General features: G+C 36.0%; 1 protein-coding gene across 7 annotated transcripts in view; it reads right to left on the bottom strand.

Annotated features, from left to right (window-relative positions):
- Cpq (carboxypeptidase Q) overlaps positions 1-19,590 on the bottom strand; it is a 502,796-nt gene that overhangs the window by 294,185 nt on the left and 189,021 nt on the right. For all 7 annotated transcript variants that reach the window (XM_087190644.1, XM_087190642.1, XM_021262674.2 and 4 more), the window contains one exon: positions 6,115-6,322. In XM_087190644.1, the coding sequence (XP_087046770.1) occupies positions 6,115-6,322 (208 nt within the window). The remainder of the gene's footprint in view (positions 1-6,114; positions 6,323-19,590) is intronic.

Below are 19,590 nucleotides of genomic sequence, written 5' to 3'. Positions count from 1 at the left end.
AAACCCTGCCTTGCACTAAAAAGAGGAAAGGTGAAGTGTTCATTTGAAAAACTGGAGCTTTCATTTTGATGTTTCCCACTTGCTTTCATAGTGCTGCATTATATTTGAAATAATCCAAGCATAGGAAACTGAAAATTTTTTTTCAAATCCAGGAAAATATCTGTTAAAGGAAAAAGACACATAAAAAACAATTTCCCTCATCAAGGCTTTATCAAAATTGATTTAGACACTATCAACTCCCCCTCGAAAAAAATTCAAAACACTTTTCTTTCCTCTCAGAAGAATTCCTGAATATATTAACATTTTAAAAATATTGCATTTCCTAAGCAAATCTCAGAATAAGACCACAAAAATCACTGGGGATCAAAAGAAATGAGCCGGCCCCAAAAGTCAACCTAGAGAATCCTCTATTAGTGAGACAGTCTCTCCAACTGGGTGTGACAAAACCCTAGTTTAAGATTAGTTTGCTCCCTGGCAAGATCAATTTAAGAACAACTCTCCTTCTTGTGTTATTTATTCATTTGTTTAGTTGGTAAAGTGGAAAATCATGGAAACATCATAAACTAAGCCTGGAATAGGATGGGGACTAATGTCAGAACAGAGTCCCTTCTGCACAAGGCACTACACAGATGAATACCAGGAGGCAGCCCCTGCTTTACACAAAACACCTCTCTCCCCCCCCCCCCCCAGCATCTTTTCACCAGTTTCCTCTGATGTTTATTATTATGTAAGGCGTTATCATTGACTACATTAACCTGGTCAAAGCATGCACTTAACTCTCTGCATGATTTTTGTGACCTCTTGTGAATCTAACATTATTTTAAAATTTAAAAAACTTTTAAGTGATGTGACTGGTAGATCTACTCTGGCTGTTCCTTAGTCCCCTGTTAAGCAGATGGATTCAATCATCTGATTGGTGAGAATGAAGGGTGTGCACAGGAGCATGGAAGAAGAGGACATCAGAGTCATTAGCACTACAGAAGGAATGCATTCATCAGAGCCCCTTCCAATGTGACAAGTACTCAAAAAGGAAGAGTCAAAGGAGGACTTGCTAGAGGAAAGATGAGTAGAAGGAACAGACCAAGTAAAGGTAAATTTCCCAAGTAAAACTTCATTGTGAGGGCTCTAAGAGATGGTAGGAGAAAGGCACAGTTTCTCCTGTATAGTGACTTGGTATGAATGGTACTGGTTGTATTCTAAGTAAACCTATATTCCTAAGATTTAGACACCATTCAGCTAATATGGCCCAGGAATAATGGACTCTTTTAGGGTTAGGAAGAAATGGGTGTTAGGAGACCTGGAGTCCTGCTCCCCACGTGGCCCTGTCATACACTGGTGTGTCCCTTGGACAAGGGACTGCTAAGCTTAGTTTCCACACCTGAAAGCCATGAAGTTGCTATCAGGATTCCTACTCTCTGTTTCTGCCTGCAAGAGTATTGTAAGTGTTAGGACAACCTTTATAAATTTAATAAAAAATAAAACCTATTCATGGATGGAGGCAAATTTCCTATGAAATGGGGGTTGAAATTACAATGTTAGTTTAGTGCCATGGAATATCAGCTTGGAAGTTGAAAGCTCACATTTTCATGCTCTGATTCATTCTCAGTAACAGATGGTCCTCAGAGATACCATGATTCTACAGAGTGGGCCTTGAGTATCCCCCAAAGGCACATTTGTTAAGGTTTGGTCCCCAGATAGCACTGGTGAGGGTAGTGGTACCTTTAGGAGGTGGAGCTCAGTGGGAAGACTAGGTCATCAAGGGTGAGCGTTTGAGAAGTACTGTGGGATGCTGGCCTCTCCCTTCTTTCTCTTTTGCCTTCTGACCCTAAGGTAAGCACTTTGCTCTGCAATGGGTTCCCCACCATTGCCATCCAACAGGCCCACCACAGGCCCAAAGCAATGAGTCTTTCACTTCTTGGACTGCAACCCCAAAGTAACCTTTTTCTCTTTATAAGTTCATTATCTCAAGTATTTCATTACAGTGATGGAAAGCTGACTAATACGTGGTTTACCAAGGATAGAACCATCTGAGAAAACAGTTCAGAGGCTAATATTAGAGGTTTTAGAGAACTGTTCTTGTTAACGAAATGTACTCCCTCAAAGTGTCTAAGAGCTGCTAAATCCTGCTACATGCCCAATCACAGAGAAGCCAGCTTCTGAGGAAGTCAGGATAGAGACAAAACTCTGGGCTTAGAGCAGTCAAATCATGTCATAGTGAGTTCTTTGGAAAGAGAGTAGGATTTATGTGTATGATACCCCTTTTCTGCTATTTGCACATATTGAACCCAATAAAAATTATTTATAATATTGCCATTTTAAAAAATTCTGTGATGATTCATCTCAGGCTTATGGATGCATTATGCAATAGGGTTCTGAAATGTGCTAGTACTTCATCAATCATCACACACACACACACACACATACACACTTTTCCAGTGCTGAAATTCACTACATTTATCCATGGTTTTTAGGCTACCATAGAAGGCTTCCTTACATAAATAAAACTGCTTACTTTTATTAAGCTCTGCACATACTCAATGAGGGACTGTGCTGAATGTCATCACTGAAAAGTCTCTATCAGCTACCACCTCATGCTAAATAGTGAGGCCCTGAATTAAGGCAGTAACAGCATTTGCAGGCAAAGTTGGAACAGATTTTTTAAAAAAAAATTCTAAAAGCAGACTGAATAATATGTGATGCCAGACTGTAATACAGTGATAAAGAGTAGGGATTGAAAGTAGCTTGAATCCTTGTAAGTGTCTATATCTACTAGGTAGATGTGATTCATTTAACAGATACAAGAAACTAAGGCAGGGAATGAGGCATGAAGAGGTCACTGTGTTCAGGTTTGGACATGTTGAGCTACATTCAGAGGTGATGGTCAATATGCCAATGAGCAATCAGTGTCCTAAAACAACATAAAATCCTCCGTATGTAAAGAAGATCAACAATAAGAATATCTTCCAATCACTTCCTTCTTTACTCATTCTTTTCATTTTAATAAAACAAAATATGTTTTGAGAAGCCACGATATGCCAAGACCATGGATAGGCATTAGAAAAAAGAAATAAAGTAAATATAGTGTCAACTCTCAGGGCATTTGTAAGGTGCAGTGGGTGCTGAGGAGAGGGGAGAGTTACCAGAGGAGGCTTTCCGGAAGAAGTGGCACTTATTGAGGATAAGGTGGGTGGTAGTTACTCAGGTTCATTCACCAACCTAACACATGAAGGGGGACTACATGCTTCTCAATTGTCTTCATGGTCTGCATATACCCTGTGGCTCCAGGCCAGCTATAGGGCACATTCCTCCTAAAATATAATCACACACACTTAACTTCACTCTGCTCATTTATACATCTTCTGTGGAAGTAATGTGACTTCTTTGGGGGAGAAATTATTGTAATCTTCTCCCTTTTACATTTTGGTAACAAGATATTTTTGAGCAACTCTTGGGATATTAGGTGATACTATGGCAGAAGTGAAATTTTAATCCTAGGTCCTGAGATCTCTCTGGAATTATCCATCTACCTACCTAGAAAAGTGCAAATTCCAAAGAATATAGAAAGTGAAGCACTCTGACAGAGTCCAGAGTGTTTAAAATTCAGATAAATGCAGCAATTCTAATCTTAGGTATTTACCAAAGAGAAAGAAAAACATGTCTACAAAAACACTAGGATAAGAATAGCCACAAAACTTTACTCATTATAGTAAAAAACTAGAGACTACCACATGCCCATCAACTCCTGAACAGAAAAACAAATTATAGTATGTCAATATTATTATTTACTTAGTGATATAAAAGGAGAAGTAACTGATTCAACTACATGGATAAATCTCAAAAGCATTATGGCTGGGGATTTAGCTCAGTGGTACTGAGCCAGCCTTGCAAGCGCAAGGTCCTGAGTTCGATCCCTGGTAACTGGAAAAAAATTATGCTGAGTATACAGAGCCAGACATGAAACACTACAGATACATGATTCTGTGACCATTAATCCTGACATGTTGACTTCATTGGATTGAGAAACACCTAGAAGATTAGCTAAGCACACTCCTGGATATGTGGCCTTTGGATGTATATCTGCTCCCTCACCCCTTCCTCTCTGGCACTGTTTCCCTGCTCTGTTTCCTTGGTGCCATGAACTGAGCCAGCTTTGCTCTATCACACCCTTCCATCATGATGTTTCTGCCTAAGAACTAGCCAAACATGGACTGAATCCTCTGAAACCATGAGCCAAATTAAATCTCTCCTCCTTTAAGTTGTGTTAGGTATCTTGTCTTAGTGATGATAAACTAATACATTCTACTTATAAGTGAAATTCAAGAAAAGACAAAACTGAAGTTCTAGAGAGGAGATCAGTAGCTGTCGGCCCAGAGATGGGCTGCAAAGGGATCCAAGGAAAGCTTTGGGGTGATGGAAACATTCTCTATCATGATTGTAGTAGTGGTTACATTAGTGTATACATTTTCAAAATTCATTGAGTTACCCACTAAAATTGGTAGTTTTACTTTATGTTAATTATTCCTCCATAAAACTGATTTTTAAGAAAACAAATGAGGCCATGCTAAGAAACAGGCTCAAGCTCTACCAGCTCTCAGAACCAGTTCTGCCTCAGTTTTCTGGCTCTCAAGAATGCCTCTGCACAAATGGTTTGGCCTAAGACCCTGATACTCCCGGGCTGTTTCAGACTAAGTATCCTAATAACTCACATTCAACCTTCTATGCACCTGCCACTCACCCTCAGGGCCAGAATCAGCCTGCTTCCCCAAACAACTGATAAGTAAACTTAAACCCTTAATGCCCAAGATGACTAGCCTGAAGATGGCAGAACTATTCTGGATTTACAAACTGGAGAAAAAACTCAGTAGAGATTACACTTCAAAGAGTCTGATGATACAATGCCTGCAATATAGACTCTTGGCTCTTCTGCTATATTACCAGTCTCTCAAAGAGTCAAGAGGCTGTGCTCATTTTTTGCTCAACATGTGAAACCATGATTTCTCTACAGCTATCTGACTCCATATGGCCTACTAAAATTTTGCTTTTCCATTATCCCTGTGGCTACAGTGCCATGGTTGATAAGGCCAAGGGCCTGGAAGCAGGTAACATAAGATGAGAGAAAAGAGTCTTGAACCTAAAAATTAATCTTCAGCACAGGAGGACTGTATCGAGAGTTGTGCAGAAAGCTTATTTCTCTATCACCAAAAACATTATTGTTCACTTTTTTACTCCAACCCACTGACTCTAGCAAACAAAAATATAAGTGTGGAATTTCTGAATAATTTTATTTTTAAGTTCTATTTTCAAAATTTCAATTTCTACTAATAAAGCAGATTGCACCAGAAAACATAAAAAATTATTTGCTGCACACTTGGTGCCATGTGAAGTAAACTTAGTCAATGAGCATCTATATTAGGCTATTTGATGTACACTAATCACATCTTCACTATAATTCTGTTAGTTACATGCACCATCATGTAACATTTTGGCTCATTCATGTAACTTTCATGTAATGAATAATGTTACATTCATGTAATGTTACATTCATGTAACATCATGAATAAATTCTCTGAAACTCAGAAAATAAGCAACTTAGTTATTTAACAGTCAGCTAGAACAGAGATGGAATATGACTCTAAGACTATTTAAAAAACAAAATGTAGAAACTACATAAATTGTGGATTAAAGCTTGGTTTAGTATTCAGACAGCCCATTTACTAGCTAGGCAAGCTGTATTACTATCTAGTTTAGTTTCCTTGCCCATAGAAGAAAACAGACCCTACTTCACTGAGCCTCAAAAGGATTAAATAAGAGAATTCGCACAATAAACACAGTAAGTATTAGCTACCTGTATGATTGCAAATGCTAAGCTGGCTCCAATTAGAACAAACACGTATGTGTAAATACCACTGTCAATGGGCCAAAGGTTGAATTTCCACACTATGCATCTCACCCTGCCTTTCAATTAGTCTTGTCCTTCTTCAATGTACTACAACATTTAGTGAGGAAAATATGTATAAATCTTCAGGCTTTAATGAGGTTCTGAGGATCATCTCTTTCCCAAACTGTCTCTGAAAGTCAAACGTGACCAGAACAGCCCGCCCCTTCTCTACTCACCTGCTCTGGATACTTGCTCCCAGTGATCTCTGCTACAGTATTGAAGGAATCCGTGTCTGGGTAACTCTTTGCTGCCATTTTCAGCTGAATGACAATTTTGTTCCCATGAAGAGCCATTCTTGACAGCATTTCCGCATCTTCCACTGTAATACAGGCTGTGGGGATCTTGGGCACACCAGCCTGGTATTTCTGCATGCCTGTGTGAGGACTTGAGAAAAGAAGCCACTAGGTTACCTTAAGGTTAAAATGGACCCAAAGCCCTCATACTCTGACAATGCACTGACCTTTACATAAGGGGAGTGGGAACCGGGGGCATTATTGGTTTGCTTGTGATGTAATCATAATTTTTATTTTTTATAAAAGCAACTTAGAAAGTTTTAATTAACAATAATTTCATTGAAAACATAACAGGAACATATTTTTGTAATTTGGATTCTCTTTCAGAGCTGGGAATTGTCACAAACTCTGAAAGATATTAGCAGTGCTTTCATGTCCAAGAGGTGAACCTGTGACAAGGAGACAAGGCGTTCATATGGGACCGCCAAGGTGCAGATCAGAAGGCCCACGCGCTTAGATGAAAGCTGGCCCGGTTACTCTCAGCCCTGCAGTGACTGACTAGCAGTGGGCCTTCCCCCTTCTCATCCAAACACAGAGATCCAAATATAGAATCCTGTGCTGGTGGCAAAACACTGCACAGGAAAACTGCACAACGATGTCTGGGGAAATATTTGTGTTACTATAAAGACAGTGTTGAATAAACTCGGGTTTCTGATTTTACTGCCACAAGAAAAAGAAAACTACCATAATTACGACTCAAAAGGATGAAAACTATCCCAACTGGTCAAACTTTTCCTACTAATTTCTTAAATTACTAGAAATGTAAAAATTGAAGTTCATATTAATTTACTGTTGACTCAACCTCTGTATCTGCTAATGAAGTTTGTAGAAATGATTTTCTAAAACTGCTTATTCAAACAAGAGATGAGGGGTGCCAACCAGAAGATCCACATTCCTGAAAGAAAACCAGCCCAGGTCCTCTCAGCTCCAAAGTAACTGACTAGTCCTTCCCCCTGGGAAACAGACCCAGCTTCTGAATATATAATACAACCTGTCAGTCTTCGCTTCCCATCTTCTGTCAAAACAAAAGACAAAAGCCTCCCTTTTCAAATTGATTTTTCTTTTCCTATTTTCGTATTTTTTCTGGTAGTCTCACATTTTCAGGATGGTCCTGTTCTTCTCTCCAGCCACAACACATTTCTCTCCTACAGATCATAACTTGGTGTTTCTGTCCCATAGAAGTGACTCCAGTCTCCACATGCACAAACTCAATGGACTGGTTTTATCCACAACTGTATTCTCTGTGTGACTGCATTATTCTGATCATATTTCAGGAAACCATTTGGTTAGAGAAATGGCAAAGCAACATGTATAAGAGCAGAGCTTCTGGACCAACAGAACCTAGATTCAAATCTGAATTATGCCACTTGGCCTAGGGCAAGATACCCTTTTTTTTTTTTTTTAGGAATTTCTTCTATAAAGGAAATGATAATAGTAACACCTAATTCCTGGAGTTATTTAATGCTAAGTATTTTATTAACTTCCCTATTACATTATCCCTGCAGAGACTGTCTAATCTCAAGTCATTACTACTATCTGAATATACCCTCCATAGACATTTCAGAGCATATCCTATTACTCTTCAAAAGAAAGGCAAATGACTTATAAACCTAGATGTTAGAGTACAGAGATCTGAATCTGTATTTCTTCTCTGGGATATGTGTAATGCACACTAACTTCTGGCCAAGGCTCTGGAGGCACACAACCTAGTCAAATCCTGGCATCAACATTCTCCAGGTACATGGCATCCAAGTAACCTTAGATTACCTCTCTGTTTTGCAGTGTACTCATTAATAAAAAGAAGAAGAATATTAGTATTAACCTCATAATATTGCTGTAAAGAATAATAGAGATACTATATGCAAAAGGATTTAAGACAGTACTTGGCACATAATTACTTAGTAAATATTTGTTGTTATTTCTTCAGTGCTAATTTTTTCCCACTGAGTGATTAATGAATTTGAAAATTACTTTCCAACATGTAGGAAGACAATCTAAATATTTGTTATTCATACTATGTTATGTGATGTCTGGGATTCAACAAAATCTCCTTGTTCTCAGACTCTCTTACTCAAGAGAAGGTCAGTATAACACTTCTTAATAGGCTCTTTTAAATACTGTTTCTAGACAAGTTTGTACTAATAAGTTACAGGTAAGAGTTTGTAAAGTGAGGACAGTGAGCCAGGCATGCACCCCTGGCTCCCCTGGGGAAATTATTCAGGAAGGCATCTTTTAACTGTGGTTCTGAATTCAAAACATAAAAGCTTTTGAATTTGTTTCAGTGAACATCCATCATTGTTTAGTAAAATAAAAATGAAGACTCAATAGATTTATTTAGAGTTCTGCAGTTTCACTGTAGTGAAATTGTCCTAGAGGAACCAATCAGCATAAGCATCACCTCCCTGCTCCCCATTTACTAGCTCTATCTGCAGTTTAACAGTAGCAAAGGGTAAGCTACAAAGGAAGCCATAAAAATCAAAGTAAGAACATTTAAAGGTTAATACCAATTCTTCATAAACTCTCCAGAAAACAGAAGAGGAAGGAACATTCTATGAAGCCATTATTACTTATATCAAAACCAGAAAAAGATATCAGAAGAAAGTAAAAGCTAGAAATCAATTATCTCTCTTGAATATAAATTCAAAAAAATCCTCCAAAATATTCTAGCAAACTAAATCCAGCAATATATAAACGAAGTATGCACTATGACCAAATGGGACTTATCCTAGGAATGCAAGGTTGGCTTAATGTCCAAAAATTAATCACTACTATCAAAATAATACCAAATAAAAAGTACATGACAATCTCAGTAGATGTTTTAAAAGCATTTGATGAAAACCTAACACCCTTTTATGATGAAAACACTAATTAAACTAATGCAGGGGACTTTCTCAAACTACTAAAAGGTTTCTACAAAAACTCACAGCTAACAACAATCTTCATGGTGAAAGACTGAAAGGTTTTACTGTAGTATTAAAAATAAGACAACGATGTTTGCTGTCCTCATTCATGTTCAACACTGTACTAGGGATTCTAGCCATGGAAATTAAACAAGGAAAAGAAAAGAAAAAATATCCAGCTGAAAAGGAAGAAGTAAAATTATCTTTATTCACAAATAATATGATCTTGTATTTAGAAAATCCTAAGGAATCTACAAAAAAACTGATCTAATTAACAAGTTCAGCACAGTTGAAAGATACAAGATCAATATACAGAAATCAATTGTACTGTGGCATAGTCATCAGATTTACATTACTTTAAGGAATAGCCAAAGCTGTTAACTTTATAAAGAGAAAATAGTTATTTATGCCACAGTGTAGGAGGTTCAAGTGCATAGTACCTGAATTAGCTCAGTTCTGATGAGGACTTCATGCTAAATGGCAGGTGGTGGAACAAGTATGGGAGCAAGCAAATGATCTTGAACTGAGAGCAGAGAGGATGGAAGGGGGCAGGCTTGTTCCTTTTATATCAACCCTCTCCAAAGAACTACCAAAGGGTCACATAAAACTACTTCAGGCCTCAAATAATCTAAGGCTTTGCACTAGCTCCCAAAACATAGATGTTCCACCACCTGACAGGTGCCCACCCTGGGGACAGCGTTTCTTATATGTGAACTTTTGTGGGGACACAAACCATGTGCAAAGCAAGGCAAGTGGCAATAAATGACATAATACAACAGCATTACAATAGAAAAGAGCAATCTGAAAATTGAGCAAACAAGTTCATGTATATTAGCAAAATAAACAATAAAATGCTACAACTAAATTTAATAACGCAAGTTTCAGACCCATACATTGGGAACTAAAAAAACATTATTGAAGTAAGTTAAAGATCTAAATAAATGGAAATACAGCTGATGTTTATGGATTGGAAGACATCTTGCTAAAATGTCAATATTCCCCAAATTGATCTGTTGATTCATTGTAATCTCTATCAAAATTTCAGATTTTTAAAAAAGAAATTGAAAGCTGATTTTCAAATTCATATGGAAAAACAAAGAACTGAGAATAATATAATAATAGAAATTGGAAAAAATAAAACAAAGTTGTAGAACTCCCATTTCTGAATTATTACAGAACTTATTACAAATGTATATAACCAAGATAGTGTGGTAGTGGTGTAAGGATAGATACATCATAAATCAATAGAATAGAATTAAGAATCCATAAATAAAACCTTTTAAGGATAATCAATTAATTTTCAATAAGAATAAGAATTTAGGTTTCCTAGGGCCTATAGGGAAGAGAGGAATGGTGAGTGAATGTTAATGGGTAAGAGATTTCTTTTGAGGATGATGAAATGTTCTAAAATTAGATAGTGATGATGGTCACACAACTCTAGGAATATATTAAAAACTACAAAGGGCTGGAGATTTAGCTCAATGGTTCTGTGACCTGCCTCGCAAGCAGAAGGTCCCGAGTTCAATCCCTGGTACCAAAAAAAAAAAAAAAAAAAAACTACAGAATTGTGCAAGAGGCAAATTTTATAATATGTGAATTATATCTTGAATGAAATTTCTATTATAAAAATCAAAATTAGAGACTTAAGGTTCCAGATTTTCAAGGAAAGAATCCTGATATCTTCCTTACCCCAAAATCATGTTTTCATGGATCTAGTTGGTGAGATGTATAAAAACAGAGCCTGTTTCTGTCTGCTGTACAGGATAGTATATCCCAACTCTAAAATAAATGAGGGAGGGGCGGATGAAATTTGAAAGTCTTAAATCAGTTTCTCAAATTTCATTAAATTTCTCATGTATCTCATAAAAGGTGACGTAATTTGAAGCCAGCAGAATATTTTTCTTTTATCTACAAAAAATACATATGATAGTTAAACAAAGCTGAAATTTTCCACTTGATTACCATGCATCAATCAAATTCCTTTATTGCTAGTCACTGACTAGTTCTTTATAAAAGATACCAGGCACTTTACGTTTCTAAGTATTTTAAAATTTGAAAAGCTTAAATCAAAAAAAGTGGGTGTCAGTTTATATGTTAAATATCCAACAAGAGGACAATTGTATATCTCTATGAGAAACACACAGGTTTTTTCAGGGATACATAAAACAAATTGTTCACAATACTACAAAGCCTCTGAATGTTTCCTATAAACAGGGTCTGGAGGTGGGAATGGCTGTGAAAATTGGGAGGCTTTGAGGATGAAGTCTTTTGTTTCTATGAGTTTTTTTCTTTCTTTTTCTTTTAACTTGTTTATTTGCAACATTGAAGGAGCACTTACTTCACTTAATAGAAAGCCTTGTTTGACTTGAAAATCGGTTTGAAAGTAACTCTTTTGGAAAATTACAATTGATTTATTAATTTCTTGTAGATCTAACACATTAAAAGTAAATCTATCTCAGGCTTTTCAACTGTCATTAAGAACAATAAGAGTGAATTTATCTCAGACCTTTATACTGTCATTAGCAACACAAAAACAAAAAGTCTCATTTACAACATGATTTCACAAAGGGGAAACAGTAAAATGTTCTCAACTCCCACAAATAAGCAAAAAGGAAGGAAAAAAATACCCTAGTTTCCGTGTTATCTTTCTGATTTTGTTTTATTGTATATTATCCATGGAGAAACACTAGAGCTATATTTTCAATGATGTATGGATCACAGAATACTAGATGTAAGGAATCTTATAAGGCAGGGAAGATTCATGATTATCAAACACTAAAATATTGGGTATTATTTCCCACTTTGGGGAAATCATGATGCACATGAGCCTATCACATGCTTGGAGAAATACTATTGTTAAGAAATACGTTTTTTTGTTGTTGGTTTTTTTTTTTTTTTTTTTTTGAGGGAGTACTGGGGATCAAACTCGGGATCTTGCACTTGTGAGGCAGGCGCCAGAAAGAAGTATGTTTAACTAAACATTTCCCAAACTTAGTTGATCATAGACCCCTTGTCCACATAGCACTTTGATCATCTCATAGACTTATTAGGGAAATACATTTTGTGAAATATTGATTTGCTCTCCTTCAAGGAAGACCAAGACAGGAAAACACTTTGTGACATTCCAATATAGCTTGTTAAAATAATGCTAGCAACGATATTTCCCAGTCTCCCCATGTAGAGATGGCTTTACTGGCTCCTATTGCCAGAAAAATAAGTTGCAAACCTATGTGGTGTACAAAGGCTATTGTAATCTGGCCACGATCCATTGCTACTCCCTATAAGAACCCTAGTATCCTTCCTGACACTGACTTCCTACCACTCTTAGAGGATGACTTGCTTTGCCCTTTAGCCATGAAAAATCTCAGCACACCCCTCTATCTCTTCTTAACTGTTCCCTCCCAATGGCAACATCTGGACATTTTCCTTCAAGATTTAACTAAATGGCCCTACCTCTGTAAAGCCTTCCACAAACAATCTGAGTAGAGTCAGAGAGTTATTCCCCTGTGCACCCGCATTCCCCTCTACGTCTATGTCCATAGACCTTATCACATTATACTGTGAGGGTGTGTTTAAACATGACATATTGAATGTGAGCTTCTCAAAAGTCAAAGCTAAACTGTATGTACTGCAAACATACACTAACAAAAAAAAGTCAAGGCTGTTCTTCTTTGCACAGCAAGAACTTACACATTTTACCATATTTGAACATTTATAGTTTCTACTATATCTTTGTATTCAATGAATATATACCTGCTAAATATATTTGACAGTAAAATGTATTCAAAGAATAAGCAATACAGAATGTTTATATAAAATAACATTGCCCTATTGGACTTTAAAATACAAAGATCAATCACCAAAATATGTAACTAATAAATAGAATATGGATTCCACAACATTTATTATAAGGAAAGCTGGAAAATGTACAAAAAGAAAAAATAACTGTATAAAATATTAATATAATTTCATATCTTTAAAAAATGTAAAATATATGCAAGGATGGAATATACAAGAAGACTTGAAATTAATCTTTTTCCAAAAGAAAATGTGATTTAAAAAAGATTAAAAAATAATATAGTAATACAATAGCACGTATTGAAAGAATGTGATATATATGGCTAATTAAAACTTACTGTACAAAATATTTTGAAGGATTGACTAAAACTATATTCAGATTCTTCTTATTAAAGGTTGTGATAAGTATCTGTAGTGTGGCTCATCCAACACCATTCCCAAGCATTTTTTCCTTCTCCTTCTTCTACAAAAAGGCTAACTAGCTAAATGCCCATTCTCCTGGCTTCCCTCACAAGTAGAAAGTGGGTGTATGATGTGGTTCTGACAGAAGATGAGGGCAGAGGTGTCTAGGAAACACTTCTTTCCCAAATATAAAGGCAAATGGTGAGGGATGAAAGCTTTCCCACCCTTCTTCCATCCAGTTTCTTCTCTGCTTAGAACAAAGATGGAAGCCTGAAGAAGAAATAGCTGTCTTGTGACCATACATTCACAAGCACGAGGATGAAGGCATGGACAGAGAAACAGACAGACAGAAAGAGCCTGAGACTCTGTCAGCACTGTCAATCAGATGCCCACCATGATTAACCATTAAGTTTGGTAAATAAACCCCTATTTATCTAAGCCATCATGATGGTTAATTTTATGTGTCAACTTGACAAAGCCACGAAGTATCCAGACAATTGGTCAAACATTATGCTGGATGTGTCTGTGAAGGTGTTTCTGGATGGGATTCACATGTGAATCAGTAGATTGGGTAAAGCAGTTTGCCCTCCCCAGTGTGGATTGGCATCATCAATCAACTGAAGGCATGGGTAGAACAAAAAGGCTGAGGAAGGGGTAACTCCTGCCTGATTGCACTGGGACACCAGTCTTCTCCTGCTTTCAGACTGGAACCCATGATGCTATTTCTACTGGTTCTCCACCCTACACACTCAGATTAGAACTACAATGTCAGCTCTCATGGATCTCCAGCTTGCCACTGCAGATCTTGGGACTTGTCAACTTCCATAATTAAGTGAGGCAATTCCTGAAAATAATATAATCTCTTCCTTTCTCTACCTGATTATTAATCATTCTCTCTCTCTCTCTCTCTCTCTCTCTCTCTCCCCACACACACACACACACACACACCATATTGGTTCTGTTTCTCTGGAGAACCCTAATACAGTCATCATTAATCTAATTGTCTTTTATCTGCAGCCAAATATGTTTCCAATGTTTGTAATGGCCAAACTAGATATATCAATGTCTTAAATATTTTTAAGTTGTAAATAGTAAACCTTTTCTTTCATAAATGTATCATATCAAGTAAATAAATCCAAGTTACAATTACTCTAAGAAGCCATTATATACCAAAATTAAAATGAAAGCCAATACTTTGTGAACTGTGGGAAAAACTGAACATATATCCCATGCTACTGCCACTGTAAATTAGTTTGATCTATCTAGAGTAAAATCTCCAAATATGAAGCAAAATCTATTTTTAAAAATCTTACTTTGTTCTGATTGTTTTGCTTTGGAGAAAAAATTCCTTGGAAATACAAAAAAGAAATCATATATACTGAGATGTCTGCGGTATAGAAATGTTTCCACAACATTTCTAGAGGAAATCAGACAAAAGACCTTCAGAAGAGGTAGCAGCAAAATGGAAGACTTTTGGCATGTAAATGTCTAAAAGCAATACATGGAACCATGGAGATGAAATAACACTACGTAAAAACAAAAAAAAAAACTGAACACAGTATCCACATGATAAAGGTCAAACATGAACTTATAGTGATGTAAACTGAGTTAATGGTCACTTGTTTCTTTGAAAATTTCAGTTAGCCTATTAAACTTCAATCAAGTAATCTGCAGCCTTACTGATAAATGGAATTAAATTCTTAAAAGTATGTGCAGCACTGGCAAAATACTGGAAGCAAAGCCTGAAGGTATTACCGTAGAAAATTGAATACTTGCAATTCAAAATCACAGACATTTGAGCACTTGTGCCAAATTAATACAAAAATATCAATGTTTTTTCTTCCACTGTCAGTTACAGGATATACTTGGATCTGAATCCTTCTGCAAGTGCCAGCCAGGCAATGTTCCATCCAGGCAGAATTGAAATGCTAATATTTCCCCGCTGCCAATCACATTTATGTTCAAGGATTCTTCCTACACATCTGGCAGTGTTTTAACTATTTATTCACATTTGTGTACATCTTATTAGCCTCGGAGGTAACTGATACATATTTCAGTCTTCTAATCCTTACAAAAGTCACATATAAAATCTCTGTTCCACACAATGATACAAAAGGGCAATAATTAATTCTGAAGAGATGGCTGGCACAGGTAAAAACTCTGTGAAGAACTTGGTAACTTCAAAGGAGGAAAACAATTTATACAAACAGCATCTGTACAACATTACCAGTATGTTTTCTTAGATGATATATTTCCATGAAGTAAAAATGAATGACCTTTGATTTTTTTTTTTGATACAGCATATTGCTATGTTGTCCAGACTGACTTCTAACTCCTGGACTTAAGCAATACCCCTGCCTCAGCCTTCCAAGTAGCTAGAACTACAAGTGTGTGCCAGTTCACTCAGCTCCTCAGGTACTTTTTACATTTTAATTTGGTATTAGCTTTTTTCTTATTATTTTTAGCTATTATGGAGAAGTCTTTTATTCAAATATGTAGTCAGTTTTGACCCCACAGATTTAAAGACAAGTGATACAGAAGGGGCTTGTTTCATAGACTCCAAAAGCGTACACCATTCCATCAAAACCACGAAACATCACAAAGAAATGTTAGGCTTTCTAAGAATCCATGGAGCAGTCCAAATCAATGACAATAATGGCTGGCACTTACTGAGCATTTGCTATGTCCCTGGACCTGGTGTGTTTTACATGCTTTAATTCTCTTACAAGTACTGCAATCCTGTGGAACAAGGCCTGGAATTGCCCCTATTTTAGAAAATTTAAACACAAGGAGGCTAAGCCATAGTCACACATCTAGAATTTGACAAAGCTAGAATTGAACCCTTGCAATCTGGTTCAAGTCATGCTCTTAACTCCATCGAATCTTACCATACAGCCACTCACCACTCTGATGATGATAATTGCTAATAGCAATAAAAATAATCTATTATATAGATTCTAATGTAAATGTCTAGTGTATATTTGTGACATAGACTGAGCTGAGCAATTTCATACATTATCTTACATAATCTTCACATTGCACCTGAGATAGGTGCCAAAATATTCATTTCTGGTGTGAACTGACAAATACCGAATCCATTACTAGGTAAAATGTTCTAAACAAGAAATGGTGAAGTTTGAGACCAGACTTTTATTCTTTCCAGGTTCAGGGGAACCTATTCAGGCCCCACAACATTTTTGAATCTTTTATTTCCGATAGGTATTTTGAAAGAAACAATATATTGTAATGTCCAGGGCTTGCACTGTGTCTGAGATAACATAAGGTTCACACATGCTGGCTATCATCATTGCCCATGCAATACACGTAGCTTTATATTGAAGAATCACACACCACTGTATTTATTTACAAGTTTTACATCCACTTGTGTATCTTTATTCTTCCAAACCATCAGCTCCATGAGAACTATGACACTTTATTTTGCGTTTGTGTCTCTACTGTCTATAGCATGATTTCTGGTTCATAATGGCACTCTGAATACATTTATTCAGTCTGTCAACCTGTGGCCTGCCAACGCCAACCTTCTTTTGTCATAGCATCATCTCTTTGAACTTTACTTTCAGCTTTTCTGCAGGCAAACCTTACCGTTACTAATCATGTATTAATGTCAGAATAACATGGAGGGTTTGCTAAAACAGACTGCTGAATTCAACCACTAGAATTTTTGATTCAATAGAAGCCAGGAAAAGTTCATTTCAAACCAATTCCAAGGTGATGCTAATGCTCTTGGCCTACAGTATTGGAGAGTTTAAGCCTTCACCAGAAGAAATGGTTTATTAAAAGACAAGAGCTTGTCCATGGAAAAAAAGCACTCTCAGTATAGCAAATTCATTTCTACAGAGTCATTCACGACACACATAGGTATATCTTATGCGTACAACGCTAATGGAAGTGTCATGAAAGAATCAGTCTCAGCTCTCAAGAAACTGACATGTATTTAATGCTAAGTATGACCCTTGAGTTAAAGACTTAATGGCTAGAGGCACAAAACTACTCATACTCACATAACACGAGTGTTCTCCCCCCGGAGCCAGCACTACAGTAGGCTCCACCATTAGTGTAGTAATGGTCCATTGCTCTAGACATTTGGGGAATTTTTCCTTTGAAACTGCCTTCAGAGCATCTGGCAGCCTTCCAAATGGTCTAAATGAAGGCAAGATTTGGTGCTTTAAAATTAGAATTGATTTTTGGACACAGCCAAATATGATGAATGAATGATATGGGACTAAGCCAAGATATGTTATAAAATAATGAGACTGGTTTTTAATTTGTGACTTGTCAATGAGTTCTAAGGACAATTTTAAATGACAAGCGTTAGAAATGCTTATTTGCATCACTGGCACCAGCATTACGATATGCATTTAGGCCTAGGAGTTATTTACACAGCAATATTGATTTAAAATTATTTATCCCAACAGTATTTTTAAAAACTACAACAAAGTAAAAATTCAATAATGAGGAAATTGTAGTATAACTTATGATGTTCAATTTCAATGGGATATTTTGCAGTCATTAAAGTGTTAATTATGAACCCTAGAAAATAACATGAAAATTTTTGATATAATAGAGAGAAAATGCCAGGTTGCATATAATCTGTGATAATCAATATGAAATTTTGTGCACAAGGAATAGAAGGAATAGGGGATAAGAGAAATAATATTTAGATAACAAAGGAAATAACAGAATGCCTTTTCTTTTGGACTTGACAGGAAAAACTATACAAAGGATGGTTAAAGTCATAACAGATAACTCTTCAGCCCCCTAATACTATATTTTGGAGAATATTTAATGCCATAAGAAAAGTATAAAAAGCATGTTGCAAAATTTAGCATATATTTGTATACCAACTTGTAAATATGTAAATTTATATAGCAAAACATGACATGACAAAAAATAGAAGAAAAAGTAAAAATGGTCTTATCTTTTACTTTTCTACATTTTATAAATTTGTAAGCAGAGCAAACATTACATTTATAATCAGAAAAAAGTATGAAGCACTTTAAGCTAAAATGACATCAACCTATATGATGTTTTAAATTTCTTTTAAAAGATGTAAGTTCAGCTGCTTTTTAACCTCTCAACCTGAATGTAAAATATCAGCTCTAATATTATCTTATTTCCCTTTTCTTTTATTCCTTTCTGCAGATGCCCTTCGTTAAGTAGCAGTATACTGATTAATAATGATGAGTTAAGCAGATTTTCAAAGGATTAGATTTGCTGCTGAGTTTTAAGGAATTAATGGATATTCCTACAGTCATTTTGCATAGTTTTAATTCACAATGTGGCTTAAGAAATTGATGAATTAAACTTTTCTTTCAAGGAGAAAGCGCTTAAGTAAAACAGAAAAGAAAAGGGAGGTATAAGAAGCACCACGAAGAATTTAGCATTTACATGAAATTCCACAAAACAGACTGAATTCTTGTCTTGTGTCATGGAGAAAATAGGTGATGATAGTGAACAAATCCCTCTAAGGCGGAAGGGAAAGGGAATGATGGGCTGTTGGGCAGCTCAAATCTACTATTTACATGAGGTAAAATACTTTTATCTGTTACTTCGAAGTAAGCAAATGATTTTTTTAGCTGCAAAGTCAAAGCATAAATAGGATATTAGTAAAAAGGCATTTTATAAACATCTGGATAGTGTATTCTTAAGGCCTAGGCCTAAAGATTCAAGAATTTGCTGGCAATAATTGTAAATCCATCATGGATTAAAACACTTTTCAAACATAAAACCTCTAGTACTTGCTATAGTTTCCAATTACACTGGAACATTCTGTAAGATTTAATCTATTTCATAAACAGTTGTGGTGAGGTATAGCTTTAAATTTAGAATGTGAATTTTAAAAGGGAAGGATAAGGAAAATCATCCAAAATAGACAGAAGGTGACTCTAAAGAATTTAGTAATCAAATGGAGATTATTATTTCTACATTTTGCGCTATAATTTAACTTTTGTGAGAAATTAACACCTACAAATCTTGTCAAATTATACAAAAATACCATTACATATCTAATCAAACCTCCATAATCTGCCCACTTTACAGGTAACTTCTGCTTTTAAATAACAAGACATATATAACTTTTAAGTTTTTTTCCCAGTTGTTTTCCAAGAATACTATATAATCTGATAGGTCTCATTTGCTGAGACATTTTCCTAAGCTACCTAGTAAATGCCTTAAAATTCCCAACAATTTGCTGAGCTTGTTGTGAGCCTTCTGATTTTACTAAAAATAAATCATTCAT

The sequence above is a fragment of the Heterocephalus glaber genome, unplaced genomic scaffold (assembly GCF_053883595.1).
Source record: "Heterocephalus glaber isolate CG9 unplaced genomic scaffold, H.glaber_assembly_v1.0 deba00001555, whole genome shotgun sequence".
NCBI lineage: Eukaryota > Metazoa > Chordata > Mammalia > Rodentia > Bathyergidae > Heterocephalus > Heterocephalus glaber.
Note: the sequence above shows the minus strand (reverse complement) of the source record. Positions and strands in the feature narration are given on the sequence as shown.